Source organism: Ctenocephalides felis, unplaced genomic scaffold (genome assembly GCF_003426905.1).
Source record: "Ctenocephalides felis isolate EL2017-DRISC unplaced genomic scaffold, ASM342690v1 CF-g0.4_SCAFFOLD_00845, whole genome shotgun sequence".
NCBI lineage: Eukaryota > Metazoa > Arthropoda > Insecta > Siphonaptera > Pulicidae > Ctenocephalides > Ctenocephalides felis.
Window position 1 is genome coordinate 14,336,771 of NW_020536999.1, and position 18,246 is coordinate 14,355,016.

Genomic DNA, 18,246 nt, shown 5'->3' on the forward strand with positions numbered 1-18,246 from the left:
AAGCCTTCCTTCTCGACTCAGATCGTGGGTAAGAAAATCGTGGGATGTGCCCAGAAATATCAATATTAATTGAAATTTATTTTAATTAATAAATGAAATATATAAATGGTCTTTGAACTCGACGACTTCTGCAAAATACCATCGAGCACAAATCAGTAGGAGCAAATTTTAATTATCAGATTAACAAATTAAATTTGGCGCGATGAACGAGATTATTTGTTAACTTCCCGAAGGAGAAAGAGTATGTGTCAAAAACGGCTGGACCGATTTCAAAAATTTAAAAGCCATTCGATGTATCTCGATGAGGACTAGAGTCTATAAATTTTGCGCGGCTTCTGCCAAGCTGTTTCCTTGTAAATATCAGAAAAGTGAAAATTTTTTTATGCACGTTTAAGCTCCCAATTCTGAATCGATTTTAAAACATCAAAAACTGTTCAAAAGATATTGGTTGAGAATAATACTGATAAGTTTCAGGTAAAGGTCTGCCGAACCATTTTCTTGAAATTAACTGTTGTAAAAATTTTTTTGCTGATTTTTATGAATCTTTTTTTGGCAATAGATATCATGGTCTTAAAAACATACTAAAATGTTACTACCCCACGATAAATAGTTTGATGGTAAAAATTCATTAAAGTTTGAGAATATATTATAGTCAAAATTTGTGTCAAAAATTACTTTTGTGATATGATGAGCCGAACATTATCAATTCATTTTAAAATAATAAGCTACAATTTTAGGGCATCAAACACATGTCTGTGCAATATAATTAATATAATTACAGTTAATATGTTTGACAAAATTTTATTCGAAATCGCAATGTTCAGGTTTAATTGAAAGCGATAACTTCATATTCAAAATAAACTGTTGAAAATTTTATTTAAATATCTAAATGTCAATTTCGCTTGAAATAAGTTAAATATTACACATTTCGGGAAGTTCATGCAACTTGCCCCAAGGCAAAATACTAATACCAAGTTCTTTCTTTGGTTCAATTCAACGGATTTTAATCCATTACCGTGATGAGTAAATCACGGATATACAATAAAATAAAATAAATATTTCTAAAGCAATTAAAATAATTGTTAAAGATGCAGGCAGATGATTCAAGAGATCATCATCATGAGAGGATGAGATGGGTGTGAATCGATGTCGATCTAGGTGTGTTCTCGGTTATGACATTTTGTGGAAGTGAATTCCTCGAAGAACGCTCTTGATCGTCATTTGGATCCCAAGACAATAAGTTAATAATTTTATACTTTTTAGCTCGAAGAAAATTAAAAAAATATTCATTGATAAATGTATTATATAAACTAGTTGTAATTAGCATTTTCCCTTAAGGGCAATTTGCACGAACTTCCCGGTACGTCACCTACCCATGTCAAAGGTATAATTTATCGATTTATCTAACACATGAGTCACATTTGTTGACTTTGTCTTCGGTAAAGTTGTTTTTAATACAACGCGTGTCCGTGAGAAGTCCGTAATTCTTATGTCTAATATAATTTGTTGATGCAATAGAAAATTACAGATTTGCATAAGAAACCATATATACTCATTTACATGAATAATTGTTTTCAATCTTGAGATTACTACTTTAGAATCCTATTATCAACTTGTTATTTGTGAAGCAAATTTACTAATTTCATAGAAAATCATAAAGAAAATTCATCGATTTCGATGCAAAATTTTATAAATCAAGACTTGATTTTGGACAGAATTACGGTCAACATCTTTACATAAAAAATTTTAAGGAGCAGCATTGAATTTTTTAATTCAATGACAACATATTATTAAAGAGTATGTTAAGGTTTTTATAATACATATCTGGTGAAATCGATATAAACCAAGACTTGATTTCGAACAAAATTATAAGTCAGCATTTTCTTTTGTTAATTTAAGGAATAGTATCATAAACATTTAAGTCTTTTGGTTCAGAGACAACATACTGTTAAAGAACAATATCTTAAGGATTTAGGTTTCTATTTTAGAATAATTTTATTGCTTTTTCAATCATTCAAATCGGTTGATCCGTGCTCTCGAAAATCGTCAACTCCGCACATACATACATATATACTTTACGATAGTCCTTAATATGGACATCTATCTAAATGTTTTTATTAAGAGCTTAAACTTTTAGAGATTTATTTTTTATTAATTGGAAGCATTTGAACGCTTGGGAGCAAAGAAATTCTAAAATGTCTATATTAAGGACCACCCTAATATACATACACACACATATACATTTTCTCTAATTGTAAGATGTGCCAAAATGTTTAGAAATTGTTGAAACCTAAAGACATGCAAAAATATTCATTTTTGCGATTACTATATAGCTTGCCTTAAGTGAAATAAATTAATAAAAATAATAATAATACAAAATTTTGAGAAATAACTTAATAACAGTGACAAAATTATAGCACATTTTATGTTTCAAAGGAAAGCATTAAAGAAACTTATAAAAAAATGATAATTATTATAAAATTATTATAAAAATAAGAATATAAGGTACCAAAAAAATTATTGGTGATTGTTAATTGTATTTATCTAATATTTGTTCATTAAATGATTTATCTCCGGCTTAGATCTTATTATCCAATAATGTATTAACAAAGGAATATAATGTTATTTATGCTAAATATAAATAATATATTGTAGTTATTTATGCTAAATAAATTGGATATAAACTGCGATAATTGTATGCAAATTGATTAATTAGTCATTGTTTATAATCAGCTTTACACATCACCAATTATTATATTATTAAGTCGACACAATAAATTATAGAAATCTATAAACAAATGTCTGGAAAAACATTTAATTATAAAATAATTTATTCACGATTTTATTTGCCTAACTGAATTAACCAATTATTTAAATAATTACTTCAATTTAATAAATTAATATATGCCATGCAAAATGTCTTCTGAATGGATCTTTTTTTAGTATTATAAGATAGGATTTGATCAAATACCAGGGGCTATTGGAATTTTTACTGAAAATTTCTATTACCATTAAAAGGTATTAATAAATCTATCTAATTTTTCTTCAGGAATGTGATATTCTTTCATTATGGGCTAAAAGGCCAAGAGATGTTCTCGACAGAAACAAAGTTCAGGCGACCTGACACTTTTCAACAGATTATTAGATAATCTATAGTACGAGAGCTGATGGAAAATTATTCAAATTGAACAGAAGACTAGAAGTGCACGGCATTGGGTCTTTATGGTAAATTGCTGAAACTTTTTTCACCGTAATTAAATATTAAAAATAAATAATTATGATTGATAACGTTTGTTTTAAATATTATCAAAAAAATATTTTAACACTTTCCACTCGCGAATTCAGAGATTTATATGAATTATGCCGCCGGCATCCGAGTCCCAAGGGTTAAATACCGTAAATTTTATCTTTCATGTTTTATATAGATCTTTAATATAAATAAGTGTTTTTATTTGGGCAACATTCTTATAAGCTCACAAAAACATATATAAACAAAACCTAATCCACTCAAAATGAATGATTTTGTTTTGAGGTCCTTATATTTCTATGAATTATATAATATTTAGAAACTATATTATAAATAAGATAAATATATTGCAGAAATGAAAATGTTTGATTTTTTCACATAATAAAATTTTTTCAGAAATTTCAAAAAATTCATTGTTTTTAAAAAAATTCAATTTCAAAATTAAAAAAATAAACAATTGCTAAAAAATATCAAAAGTGCATATCTGTTTTAATTGAAATTTTGTAATAAAGTGTAAAGCTTTGTGGAGCTTTTAAAAATTGTAGAAAGTATTTGAAAAAAATCGAAAGTCATAACTAAATACCAATATAGCTCATATAACAAGTGAATAAGTAATATGTAGTAAATATAACAAGTAGTATAATCAAGTATCAAAAATTTAAATCTTATAGATGTAAAATTTTAAAAGTCAATATCAATATCTAGCTCTCTGTTTATAACATGTAATGTCAAATACTTCCATCGAACTCTAATTGTCGGGGCGTTCGCTGATTATCGCAAATGCACAAATTAAACACATAGGTGAGAAATGCCACATAGGGTTTATATATATATATATATATATATATATATATATATACACGGTGCCCGAGAACTCGAAGTCGAGCCGAAAAGGGGTGATGGTTTGACCTTAAGGTCAATAAATAAGTCTTGATTTTCAGTGCTGAAAAATGGTCATAATTTCACCGAACCTCTATGCGGCACTCAAAACATCATAGAAAAAAATTGATATATGTGTGTGTATGTATGTGTCGATACAATTTTTCGCCGACGTTTTTCGCTCGCGACGAAACGATTATTTTTTTATGAATACAGTTTTTTTCAAAATTCCAAAAAAAAATTATTCTAAAAAGAATTTAATTTTATCAAATGTGATTCAAATTTCAATTTTAACTCATGTTAGAATTCTATTTTCATTTATATGCGTGCAATAAATAATTTTAACTTTGCAATTCAGTTTATATAATTTTTAGAAATATGAAATAAGTTCATTCTAATTTCGCTTGATCAAGTTTCATTACGGTACGGAAAGTTCAAGCAATTTGTTTTAAGGCACAAGGCCATGCACTACTCGTTTCACTTCAAATTCGGGAAATTATGTCACCTATGATCTAAATAAAATGGTGGGGCGCATGGTATCGTGCCTTAAGGCAAATTGCTCGAACTCTGAAAAAATTAGATTTTTGAGAAACTATAAATTTTTGACAAAAATTTACTTTTTTTGAAAAAAAAAAAGACTTGAAGAAAAATTTATTTTGAAATATTTTGGAAATTCTGAACTTTTTTTCAAAGCAATCGTACTTCTTTAACTGCATGGAGACGAAATGTCAAAGCGCGTAAGCGCCGCGTCGCCGCCTAACGGATAAACATTGGTACGGAACCCATAGGATAGGATGTACTTATTTTTAAAATCTCTATAAAATATCTGATAGTTTGATGTGCATATGTCTTATGATCATTTTTGACCGCCAAATGGCATTTTTTTTTACCTTTTTTATTAGATCTCTAAAACCGCTAGACCTGCCTTCATGAAAATTTGATCAATTGTTCATCTTGTCAATACAAGTAATATGTTTTTTGATTTTTAAAATCGGATGCTCCGTTCTCTCAAAAACTCGATTTTTATTTTCTGCACTCTTTGCTCTTTATCTCCGCAACTACTGGACCTGCCTTTGCCAAAAACTAATCAGCACATCTCCCTATCAATAGGAATCGAATGTTTTTTGAAACATTTAAATCGGTTGATCCGTGCGCCCGAAAACGTGGACAAAAAATTGTATCCATACATACACACACACACATCCATTTTTTCTGAAGTATGCCAGAATGTTCAGAAACCTTCAAAACGTCGAGAAATGTAATAATTTTCGATTTCGATTTTTGAACGATTACAATAACTTACCCTACGGGAAGTTAAAAAACAATACATTAATTGCAAAATGTTTACGTAAGCATGGGGATAGGGGGTAAGAGCTTTGCTTACTTTTGCTTACAAGGGGGATGGGGGGGTCTTTAATTGTAATAAATCTGCTTACGTAATATTTGAACGATCCCCAAGTTTCATTACGGTACGGAAAGTTTGACCGATTTGCCTTGATTCACGATGCCATACATCACTAGTTTCACTTTGAATTCGGAAAATTTAAATCACCGACGATCTAAATAATGATGATGATAAAAACTCCAATAATCCTAATATTGATTGGCAAATAAACCTGCCTCCCATGGCGTCCACCTGTCTCCGAATCCGCTAATACTAATTAAATGCCGTATAAACCAGAATAAGTATGTCTCACCGTCTCACCTATCCATCCATATACCATATACCTTCGTACGAAATGCCGTGTAAACCAGTAGAAGAAGAGGTCCTCGGTGACCTCTGTCGTGAGATACGCGAACGGCGGCGGCGGCATAGGTGTCTTCGGCACCTCGGCACTAGTGTTAGAAGTATCGAGGCAAAAGATCGATATTGAGTACTTTAAAAAGTATCTAATCAAAATATCGATGCCAAAAAAATATCGTGGCGAAAGTATCGATAGTACTCAATATCGAATTTTGAGTACTTTTCATCAAAATCAAACATAAGTGCAAGAAAGATCTAAAACTCATTAAATATCATATCACAATATTAGAATGAATTCTATTGCTTGTATCTGATGTGTTAAATCAGAATCATTTTCAACATTGTAAAATGTTTACAGTAATTTTTCAATACTAATTTCAAATTCTATAATTTTTCAAAAAAGAGACAAGTTATAATAGTTGAGTATTTTTGATTAAAACAATATAATAGTCTGATACTATATTCAAAAAGCAATACTTTTTAAATATTTTTAAGCACAATAATATTTTTAATATTTTTAAGTAAAATAATATTTTATAATTGTTGAATATTTTTATATGAATAATTTTAGCGAGCATGCAACTTTAAAAATCCGTAACATGTTTACATAAAAGTGCAATATTAAGCTCTTTGGAAAGCAATAAACATTCAGTTTAATGACGGTCAAGATAATATTTCGACACTTGTAGAGAAACATCCCTTCGGAGCGATGGGATTTAAAGTTTAAATGGTTCCGAGAAACTCAAACCCATATGTTTGCATGTTGATATTGCGTAAAAAAGAATCGAAATATATTATTTCGAATAATAATACTCAACCATTTCAATATATTAGTATTTTGCGTAAAAAAGAATCGAAATATATTATTTCGAATAATAATACTCAACCATTTCAATGTATATAAAAAATATATATTCATATTTTAAAACATAATAAACACAAAATACTAATATATTGAAATTGATGAATATTATTATTTGAAATAATAATATTTCGATTCTTTTTTATGTAAAATACTAATATATTGAAATTGGTAAGTATTATTATTTGAAATAATCATACTTCGATTGTTGAATATGTTTTTATAAAACATTTAAGGTACTTTAAATCATTTTATTTTTTCAGTTTACATAAGTTGCAATAAGTGGTGTTCATAGTTGGTTGATGAGTGGTGTTCATAGATTACGCTGTCGATTCTTTTTGAGTACTATCGACGAAAAGAATCGATATTGGCAAATAGATCGAACTAAAAAATCGATAGCAAAAGTAGTCACTATCGACCGTAAAGTATCGATATTTACTCAGTACTCGATATTTTGTTCTAACACTAACCTCGGCACCCGCCTGACCTTTCTTATGTTAGCGCTACCCCCGCCCGCGATTCAGCATTTCGGGCAGATGAGACATATATTACGAAGACGATGCTGGATCCTCTTCATTACGATTAAGGACTCGGACGGGACAAGAATTAAAATATTATTGTTGTAATTGAATTTTGAGTTGGTTTTGAGAAGCTAGTGCCATGTTTGATTCAAGGATTACTGTGAGTTTCATTATTGTATATTTTATTATTAATTAGTTTGGGGCTAGAATTTTGTGGTGTGACGATTGAATTAAATTTTTGCAATTTTTTTAAAATTACAAACAGACCTGATGAGAGTAGTCTACTTTTAATTTTTATTGTATTGTTGTGGTTTCGGTTTTGCAAATTAGAGAGCAAATTCGTACTGAGGGTTCAACCTAATATTTTTTTACATATTTTTGTACGTGGAAGATAAACTCAAACTAGTTGGTATTGGTATTTTGCCTTGAGGCAAGTTACATGAACTTCCCGATATGTGTAAATAATCGACTTAATCAATAATAAATTAATTAATTTATGAGTGATTACAAGTATTCCGAGTGGATTTATTACACATAATTCAAAACGAACAAACACGTTAACTCGAGTATTTTCTAAAAGCAAATTTTCACGAATCAATAATTTTTATAATTGAACCAGTTTCCGTACGACTTTAATGGTTCAGTATGTTCATTAAGACCAATTACTCTATCGCCATACCAAGTAAATCGTCTAATTTTAATTTTAACAAACGTCAAAAAAACTATTCATTTTCCCAAACTTTGATAAATTTTTAAAATTAAACTACTTGTCGTAAGGCCGTAATATTTCAGTAAGTTCTGTAAGACCATAATATATATCGCCAAAAAAAACTATAAAAATTGGCTTAATTTTTCTTTCAACAGTTAATTACAAGAAAACGGCTCGATAGATTTTCACCTAAAACTAATCATTATCATACCCGACTAATATCTTTCGAACAGTTTTTGATTTTTTAAAATCAATTCGGTAGTATGAGCTTAAATGTGGACAAAAAGTCTAACTATTTTTTTCAAATTACAAAGAAACGGCTTAGCAGATCGTCGCACACAACTGACAACCGATAGTCCTCATTGAGATACATCAAATGGCTTTTAAATTTCTGAAATCGATTCAGGCGTTTTTGAGCAAACGTCGATGAAAGGTCTAATTTTGACAAATGCCAAAAAAATGATACCAATTTTTGCAAACTTTGACGAATTTTAAAAGTTAAACCAATTGTCGTAGAGCCATAATATTTTAGTATGATCTAGAAGACTATAGTATCTACCGTCAAAAAAATAATAATAAAAATCGTCGAAAAAACTTTTTTTAACACTTTATTACAAGAAAATGGCCCGGCCGATCTCTACCAAAAACTAATCAACACGATTCCCAATCTATATCTTTCGAACGGTTTTTGAATTTTCATAATCGGTTCAGAATTGCGGGCTAAAACGTCGACGAAATTTTTTTCACATTTCTGCTATTTATAAAGAAGCGTCTCGGCCGATCGTTCCACAAAACTGACAAACGATAGTCCTCGACGAGATACATCGAATGGCTTTTAAATTTTTGAAATCGGCCCAGCCGTTTTCGAGAAACACACACACATACTTTTTCCAAATTTGGTCTCATTCGAATCAGAATGGCTTGAAACGTCGAGAAAACATAAAATTAGCAAATCGGATTTTTTGATGAAAACAAACTTCTCCTTCGCGGGAAGTTAATAATTTTCCAATTGGAATCCAATTTATTCACTTAAAATTCAAAAAATGTAATACATGTTTTTAAAAACCTAATAATATTTTTTATTTACTTTTTGTAGTGTCAGAATAAAATTGCAGTTTATTCTAAAAAAACGTTTAAAATTATAAGCAAATTCGAACACTAAGGGTTTTATCCAAATATTTTATTTAAATACTTTTGTCTTATTCTTTTTGTCAACAACAAAATTAATAAATTTTATAATTTAACAAAGTTGAACCTAAATTTAAAATTAAAATAAAAAAAATAATTTAAAATTAAAATTAAAATTTTTAATTAAGAAACTTGTTAATAAAAATATAAATTGTAATAAAATAATTGAAATTGTAATAAAAAGTTATTGTTGAAAAAATATTAAAACGTTTAAAAAAATAAGGCAAAACCCCACCCATAATTAGAAAAGCAAAAATTTAATGAAAACTTTTAGCAAAAAAATACATAAAAAAATAAAAAAAACAATAGGAAAAAAATAAAAAAAAATAAAATAATATAAAAAAATATAAATTGAATAGAATAAAAAAATCGAAAAAATAAATAAATAATTAGAATTTTAATTAGTGTCCAAATTAACTAAATAATTAAAGAAACTTGTTAATAAAAATATAAATTGTAATGAAATAATTGTAATTGTAATTAAAAGTTATTGTTGAAAAAAAATTAAATCATTTCAAAAAAAAAAAAATAAGAAAAAAAACCCACCCATAATTAGAAAAACAAAAATTTAATAAAAACTATTAGTAAAAAAAATTAAAGAAATAAATAAATAAAAAAACATAAAAAAATTAAAAAAAAAACAAGAATAAAAAAAATTAAAAAAACAATAAAAAAAATTAAGTAGAATATATTCTAGACTTTTGTTGCAATATATAAAATATAAATAATTCCTTTAAATATGTTACTTCATCATATTCATTTTACGTCCTCTAATTAGAAGTTAATTTAGCGAATGTTTAATTTCTGTTCATTATCTGCAACAATGTATTTTATTAATTAAGATTCTTCTGTAATATTTTTTTTAATTTTCATTAGAATTCATAATTCATTCCGTAATTTATCATCTTAAACAATCAAAAGAGTGCATGGTTATTATCTCGTTACATTATTATTATTATTAAATAACACCTCATTATAAGTGATAATTAAAAACCTGATTTGCTTGTGCGATTATTTTAATAAAAATTAAATAATGGACATAGGGATAATTAATTGAAACTAGCGCTTTAGGGCAAATTGCTGTAACTTTCCGTACCGTAATTGAACATTCGAGGAATAAAAATATACAAAAATCAACATTGATAAATGACAATGTTTTAAGATAAGGGCCACATTAAATCAATCATTTATGGTATATGAAATAGCATTCAATTATAAATAATTCAATTAAATCAGACCTAAAAAAAGTACAGCTATTAAATTTCATTCCTATTTAATTTTATTTACATGAACCGTGGACAAAACCCTACAAATAAAAAGCGTAAGAATGATAATAAAATTAAATTTACTTTATATATAATATAAATATTATTATGCAACACTCACACACAAGCGTTAATTCCACTGTTCTGGTTTCTTCGAGATCTCGAACATGCAGCTCATCGACCCGGGTGCGTTTCTGGTGCCCGGGTCGACACGCCTTTGTTCTTGTCTCTGCAGAACGCAGAAACGAAATGAACGAATTACTTCTACAATCGCCATAATGTTAACAAACATAGACATACAATGCTATTCTGTATAGATAAGAACTTCGATTGGTAAAATAAACCGTCTGAAGTTGTATCAAACTATCGAATGGTAGATACAACTGCCCTCTGAGTGGTGTATTTTGAAAACAGTATTTTGCAAATAACAAAAAGGCATGTAAATATCATAAAATTTTAACTGACTTTTCTGCAAATTGTAATGAAGTCACAATTAAAGGTTTATGCATTTTTATGTTAATTGCTATTTGAATTCAGTTTTTTTTATCCACTTTATTGAGAAAAACTTCAGTCTTCTTCTTAAACTACTTTATACAAAACTTTAGGCCCTTCTCATGCTTTCAAACAGATTAGACTTTCTTTTAATCATTACTAATGTTCAATCAATTTCAATAATTGATCAATCTGTATTGAGTAATAATTATTTTTATTTCTCGAAGGTTTTATTACAGTACGGGAAGTTCTCGGTCCAATTACAAGCTCATTTAAATTTTAATTAATTTTTAATGTTTCGATTTCAAGAAAAAATTCATCACAAAAACTAAAAATTTTTTGAATCAAAATAACAAATATTGCAAAAAGTTATGAAATAAACTTCATTTGACAAAACCACATAAATTACCATCACAAAAATATATGTCAGCTGTCCCTGAATGAATAAATTTCTCATTTCGTAATATTATATAATATCAAGTAAACATTACCTTTTGAACTTCGGATTAACATATGGTCATTTAATTTACTGGTTTATTGCAAATCGAGGAATTTGCGATTTGCAATTCAGGCAGACCAGTTTGTCCACAAATAATTGCAATATGAATCTTCAGAAGACATTTTGATAAATGTTAATAAATGGGTAAAAGGGTAAAAGATTGATTGGGTATTTATTAGTTGGGAAATATTTTAAAATTAATAGATTTTCTTTGAAGACTCGAAAGGTATTGAAATTCTTTTTAAACATAACTTAGTTTCGAAATAAGTTTTTGAATATATCAATATTTTGATGAATTAGATCTATTTTTTATTAATTATTTTTTTTAGTTTATCTAGTTATAATTATCAAAAATCTTGTATTCAGGTTTATCTTTTCTATAATATAAATTTATATAAATCTTATCTAAGAATTAAACCTAGTGGTTAATTTACGTGCTACAGTTAGTGGCGCCACTATGGAGTGTGGGAACAATTAAAATTAAATCAATGGCAATGCGGTCATGATTGCTATCTATTTAAAATTATCAATATTTTGATGAATTGGATCTATTTTTTATTTATTTTTTCAGGTCGGTTTGCTGCTGACAATAAGCTGTTACTTAGTGTCGTCCCTGCCCCAAAGAGGAGGATTCCAACCTCAGGCTCCAGGAAACCAAATACCAATTTTACGGTATTCATTCGAACCTAATCCAGATGGTTCCTACAATTACAAGTAAGTGGTAATAATTTGAAATTCAAATACTCAAATTAGTGGTAAAACGATAAGGCAAGTTGCATGAATTTTCCAATAACGAATGGCTACGTACATCAAATGGCTTTAAAATTTTTGAAATCGGTCTAGCCGTTTTTGAGAAAATGAATGAATTTGACGAAAGGTAAATAATCATCTTAAATACAAAAACTTTTGGTCTCATTCGAATCAAAATGTCTTGAAACATCAAAAAACCAAAAATTAGCAAATCAGATTTTCTGATGATTCTTTTCCTTGAGTAAAAATTAGCACCAGCTCTCATTTTACCCTGTAGGATCGGCCGTTCAGCATTTAACTGAAACATCTTATTGAAGTCGTTCTGATAATAATTGCTATTGAATATCATCACGATTCATAATGTCATTTGTGAAATGGCGATGGAGCCCTGAAGTAGTAACATATATTTCGCAATCCTCTCACAATATAAAGGAGAAGATTAAATCTCGCAAATAAGAACATCACTTAACCAGTTACCAATTGTGATTGACGAATATACTCGTCATGGAGAAGTGGCAAAATTTACTAAAATTTAAATAGTGACCATCATTATTTATTCTAAAATATTAAAAAATGTATATTCTGAAAAGTCAAGTTCCTTAGAATGTTTTGAGGCAGTAATTAGTGGCATTTTACCTTATAAGGAGATATTCTAGTGTAAAAATTTCAAAAAAATATCTTTGTTTTTTTTTTCAAATTTTCAATACTTAAATATTCTAGAATATGTGTACGAGAGGATTTTTCAAAACTATAATTATTTTCAGAGATACAGCTATTTGATACATTATGATAATCCTCTTCTACTTCCTTCTTTTTGCAAAACTTTAAATGCATTTTTCTCAAAACTGTCTTTCTCAAAACGATGTGCACGATTTCTCATCCCCAAATTTAATTTTCACTACTGTTGAAAAATTTGAAAACCATTGGTAAGGAATGTTCTTTTTTTAAAACAGCCGCCATTTTGTTAAAAATGTTTTGTTAACTTAATCCTAGTATATGCCATTTCGACATCATTTTAGATTAAAAAACTTTTTTATTTTTCCATTTCGGATTACCAGGAGAGTTGCAATCGTTTTTTCGTTTTTACTTTTTCTCAAAAATGTCTTTTTCAATACGATGTACACGATTTCTCAACTTCTACAGAACCGATCTACTTGAAATATTCAGAGAATCTTCTTTCAATTTCAATTTTTACTATTTTTAGAAAATTTGAGAAACTCGAAAAATTGGTAAGAATATGGTTCTTTTTTTTAAACAGTCGCCATTTTGTTTAAATTTTTTTTTGCTCAATACTAGTATATGCTATTGCGACATAATTTTAGATTAAAAATCTTTTTTAATTTTTTATTTCGGATTACCAGAAGGGTTGCAATCGGAGACACGGTCACGTGACAACTTTTTGAGACCACCCACTTTAACAAATGCTAATTATTAAAATTATCAACTTTTTTGTTTTTTTTTATTAAGATTTTTTTTCAAACAGTCGCCATTTTGTTTAAACTTTTTTTGCTCCAAATATATGTGTGCGACATCATTCTAGAATTAATTTTTTTTTATTTTTTCATTTCGGATAACCAGGAGGGTTGCAATCGTAGACACGGTCACGGGCCAAATTTTTGAGACCCCATTTCAACAAATGCTATTTTTTGAAATTATTAATTTTTTTGTTTTTATTTTTCTTCTGTACTCTTGTAATAAATAAATTATAAAATAAATAATAGTAAAAAAATATTGCCCTTTTTACAATGATTTAAAAATAAAATTCATGCTTTTAACTGGAATACCCCCTAAAGGCAAGTTCCATAAACTTCCCGAAATTTGGAAATAATATACTTAAAAATAGTTTTTAAATTTCATCAAAAACTATTCCTACTTTATTACTATCGAATTTCACTTGACAAAATTTTATAGCAATATACGAGTTCCTTCACTTATAAACGTGATATAAAAATTAAATATATTTTTGCTTATTAAAAAATTATTAATCAAGTATATTATATAAGTTGATAATATTATATAATTTGTTTCAGCTATGAAACTGGAAATGGAATTCAAGTAGAAGAGCAAGGTTACTTGAAAAATGCTGGAAATCCACAAACAGAAGCTCAGGTAATAATATATTTATTTATAAAAAAGTTAAACAAATCTTCATTTTTATATTCGAATATTAACACTTCAATTAACGATTCCTACATTTGTAAAAACTGATTTGAACTGAACAATTTACTGAATTGATTCCAAACATTTGTTCAATACCTAATTAACTAATACACAAAATGAGTACAGTTTTTTATAAGAATTGAATTGAATACAATTTCATCCCAGCCAAATTTAAAAAATAATTTATCAGTTGTTTTTAAATATTTAATAATATAATGTAATAATTTTACTAAACAACCTTGCCATGAAGAAGATTCTTATTAGAATTTATTTATTCCTTGCCGCGAAGAAGATTCTTATTAGAATTTATTTATTTCAAGTGTCTTATTAGAAATTCAATCAGCGATTTGTAATTAGTTTTATAAATAATCAATAATTAAGCAAATGATGTAATTAAACAATTAGCAGTAAGCGAACGTGATTGAATTTGATTTTATCAAGAATTGTTTAATTACAGATTCAGTAATCATTATATAAGAAAATCTGACTCATTTTATAAGGGAATCTGACACACACTTTTATATATAAATAAATAAATTAATATATATTTATATATATACCAATAAATATATTATGATAACACAATATGTGTATAATAAACATATTTAATTTAATTTAAATTTATATGATGATATTTAAGTTAAAGTATATATATATATATATATATATATATTATATATATTTCTAATATATTTTTTGGTTCATTTAAATAGTGCGAATATAATATAAATCAGTGATAACAATAAATATTAATAATCAGACTTACCATTTAGTGTCCAATTTAAATCCAAAATCAAAAATCCAAGAGTCCAATTTCATCCAAAACTCCAAAATGAAAAGTAAATTCTTCTTTGAAAACACAAACCACATACTTACAATTTAGTATGAAAAATAATTTCACAAATTATACAAATAAACCGTTATATATTTTTTGCTAAAGTAGTTTGACATATTTCCATATTTAAAATAAAAATTAAATACATTGATTTTGTTGATTTTATAACACTAACGCCATCACAATTTTTGTCCAAGAACTATTATACAATTGCACAAACAAAAAACACCTCAGTAAAACCCACCTCCGTAACACTTTCACAGATGCGCACGCATATGTTGCGTGAGACAGTTGTTGATAACAGTTTATGCGTTTGCGTTCTTTGGAATTCAAAATAGTATTTTAAGTAAAATTAAATGCTTAAATTGAAATTTTTACTACACACATTTTAAACAAAAATAGTCCTATTTATTATATTTTGGTACATTCTTTAAATTTCTTACAAACAGGAATGGTTTTATTTTTAGCACAGGGGGAAGTATAAGCAACACAAGGCTAGCAGTGAGAGTGTTAAAATATTATAGGCCTATGTTTAGCTACTTAATTATAAAATTTAATTGAATTTTAGTATTTTCTGTTGACAAATTAGAATTAGGGCAACTCCGGACTTTTATGCTCATTTTTAAAATTAAAATTTGAAACTATATTAACTATATATTGTAAGTAGCATTTTGCCTTATCAGCTAAAATGCTCCAATGTTTATTTTAAAAATGAAACTTACGCTATTGCTAAAAAATAATCAATGCGATTTCCAATTGATGTCTCTCATACATACTTGTAATATCTGTGATTATATTAAATAAATTAATTTGTTTAACACATATCATCCATATCGGGTTCTGCATAGATTCTGATTAGAATAGTTAAAGGGCCCAGCGATATTCTAAACTTTTTATGATTTTTTATAATTTAATCGCTTATCGTAGGCCTATAATATTTCAGTATGTTATTTAAGACTGCAAAATCTATCGTTATAAAAATTATCATCAAAATCGTCGAAAAAAATCAACACATAATTACGAAAAAAACGTCCCGATAGATCTTTACCAAAAAGTAATCGGTATCATTTCCAACCAATATCTTTTGAACATTTTTGATTTCTTAAAATCGATTAAGAATTGAGAGCTAAAACATAGACGAAATATGTTTCACTTTCATGCTATTCACAAAGAAACGGCTTGGCTGATCGTCGAAAGATTGATAAACGCTAGTCCTCATCGAGATACATCGAATGGTTTTTAAATTTTTGAAATCGGTCCAGCAGTCGATTTACGGCAAAAAATCTGTTCACACACACACACACACTACACTTTGTCCAAATTTGGTCTCATCCGATTCAGAATGGCTTGAAACGTCGAGAAAACATAAAACTAGCCAATCGGATTTTTTGATGAAAACATAAACTTCTCCTTCGGGAAGTTAATAAATTGAATGCAAATCTAATTTGGTAGGTAATCAATATATATTTCCTATTTTTAGGTGATGCAAGGTTCCTATTCCTACACGGGCCCCGACGGAGTCGTCTACACGGTGAAATACATAGCCGACGAAAACGGATTCAGGGCCGAAGGCGCCCACATACCCTCGGCAGGAGGACCCGCCAAGGCGGCGCCCGGCGGTAGATTCTTCTAGGAAGGAAAACATCCTAGTACCCACCACAACATTTTAATTTAGTGAAAAACACAGCGCCCATGATGACGAGTCGAGGAACAATTGTGAACTATTAATTAATTAATTCTACGGTGCCTTCTCATAATCACTATAGAGTTATACTATGTAATATATTTTATGTGAACAAATAAAGTATTAAGTTGTAATAAATTAAAGAATTCTAATTAATTCTAATAGTCTTGTAGTACTGTTGTACCCCGACTTACGAGTGCTTACTTGAGATACGAGCCGCTAAAAAAGTAATTCATCGTTGCTTCGACATACGAGCAAAATTCGTAATACGACCTTGGAGCAAATAAGAGCTATCCCGAACAATGTTAATGGCAAAATGAAAATATGAAACATTGCGTTAGTTGTAAAAATGATTTTCCTACGACAGAAATATTCTGGCTGATTTATGATAGTAAATTATCCTAAAGTTAGTTTAATTAACTTCCCGTAGGGTAGTTATAGTAATGGGCCAAAAATTTTGGCAAACCTCAGAAAACAACGGATGTGTGTATGTATATATGGATACAATTTTTCGTCCACGTTTTCAAGCGCACGGATCAACCGATTTGAATGGTTCAAAAAACATTCGATTCTTATTGATAGGGAGATGTGCTCATTAGTTTTGGGCAAAGGCAGGTCCAGCCGTTACGGAGATACAAAGCAAAAAGTGCAGAAAATAGAAATCGAGTTTGAGAGAACGGAATCCGATTGGAATGATTTAAAATAACATTCAATTTGTAATTATTGGGACAAGGGGTGATTAGTTTTTGGCAAAGACAGGTCCAGCCACTTCGTAGATACGGAGCTAAATGTGCAAACAATTGCTGTTTTTGAGAGAAATAAGCATCCGAATTTGAATGATTCAAACATCTTTCTGCTTGTGTTGACAAAACGATTGTTTTTGGCAAAATAAAAAAAAAAAAAAATTATTTCCAAAAAAGATGTTTGTAATATCGAAAATAATTGAATTTTTTAAATTTTAATTCGGTTACGAAAGTTCCAGCAATTTGCCTTGAGGCACGATGCCATGCACCACTAGTTTACATGTATAACCATCATCCAAAAAAAAGGTCATGTGTCTTGAATAAAGGGCATTATGATATAATTTCAGCTATACTCTTCTATATTCAACTGCGATATTAAAAATAGCTTAAAGAAATGTAATTTTTAACAAGTCTTACTCTTTTTTAATTGAATAATTTTAAATCTATATAGTTAAAATGAAATACATATTAACAAGATAGTTGAAAATAATCGCCTACCTACTATCAAATTTGAGTTAAAAAGTTCAGTTTTAAACTAAAAAAAAAAAAAATATATAATAAAAATTATTTCAGTTAAATAAATCAAATATTAATTTTGCATTAAGGCAACAGTATAAAAATATAATAAAAAAAATAAGTAGTTGTCTTAAGCATACCTTAAAATCGTG

The 18,246-nt window shown here is 28.2% G+C and overlaps 2 protein-coding genes across 2 annotated transcripts in view; one reads left to right on the forward strand and one right to left on the reverse strand.

The window, feature by feature from the left end:
* LOC113370608 (sodium-coupled monocarboxylate transporter 1-like) overlaps positions 1 to 15,134 on the reverse strand; it is an 87,459-nt gene extending 72,325 nt beyond the window's left edge. Inside the window, exon 1 of the mRNA XM_026611305.1 lies at positions 15,083 to 15,134. The gene's annotated coding sequence lies outside the window, so the exon portion shown is untranslated. The remainder of the gene's footprint in view (positions 1 to 15,082) is intronic.
* Positions 7,274 to 16,978, forward strand: LOC113370629 (endocuticle structural glycoprotein SgAbd-2). Its single transcript, XM_026611324.1, has 4 exons — positions 7,274 to 7,413; positions 11,978 to 12,120; positions 14,187 to 14,265; positions 16,632 to 16,978. Exons 1-4 carry the CDS (start codon positions 7,393 to 7,395, stop codon positions 16,782 to 16,784), a joined length of 396 nt encoding a protein of 131 aa, XP_026467109.1. The 5' UTR covers positions 7,274 to 7,392; the 3' UTR covers positions 16,785 to 16,978.
* Positions 16,979 to 18,246: the final 1,268 nt, after the last annotated feature.

Excerpts from the sequence above, each read along its gene's own strand:
- LOC113370629 (XM_026611324.1), top strand. The coding sequence starts at position 7,393 with ATGTTTGATTCAAGGATTACT. Across the intron at positions 7,414-11,977 it reads TGTTTGATTCAAGGATTACT|GTCGGTTTGCTGCTGACAAT; the intron begins GTGAGTTTCATT and ends TTATTTTTTCAG. Across the intron at positions 14,266-16,631 it reads ATCCACAAACAGAAGCTCAG|GTGATGCAAGGTTCCTATTC; the intron begins GTAATAATATAT and ends TCCTATTTTTAG.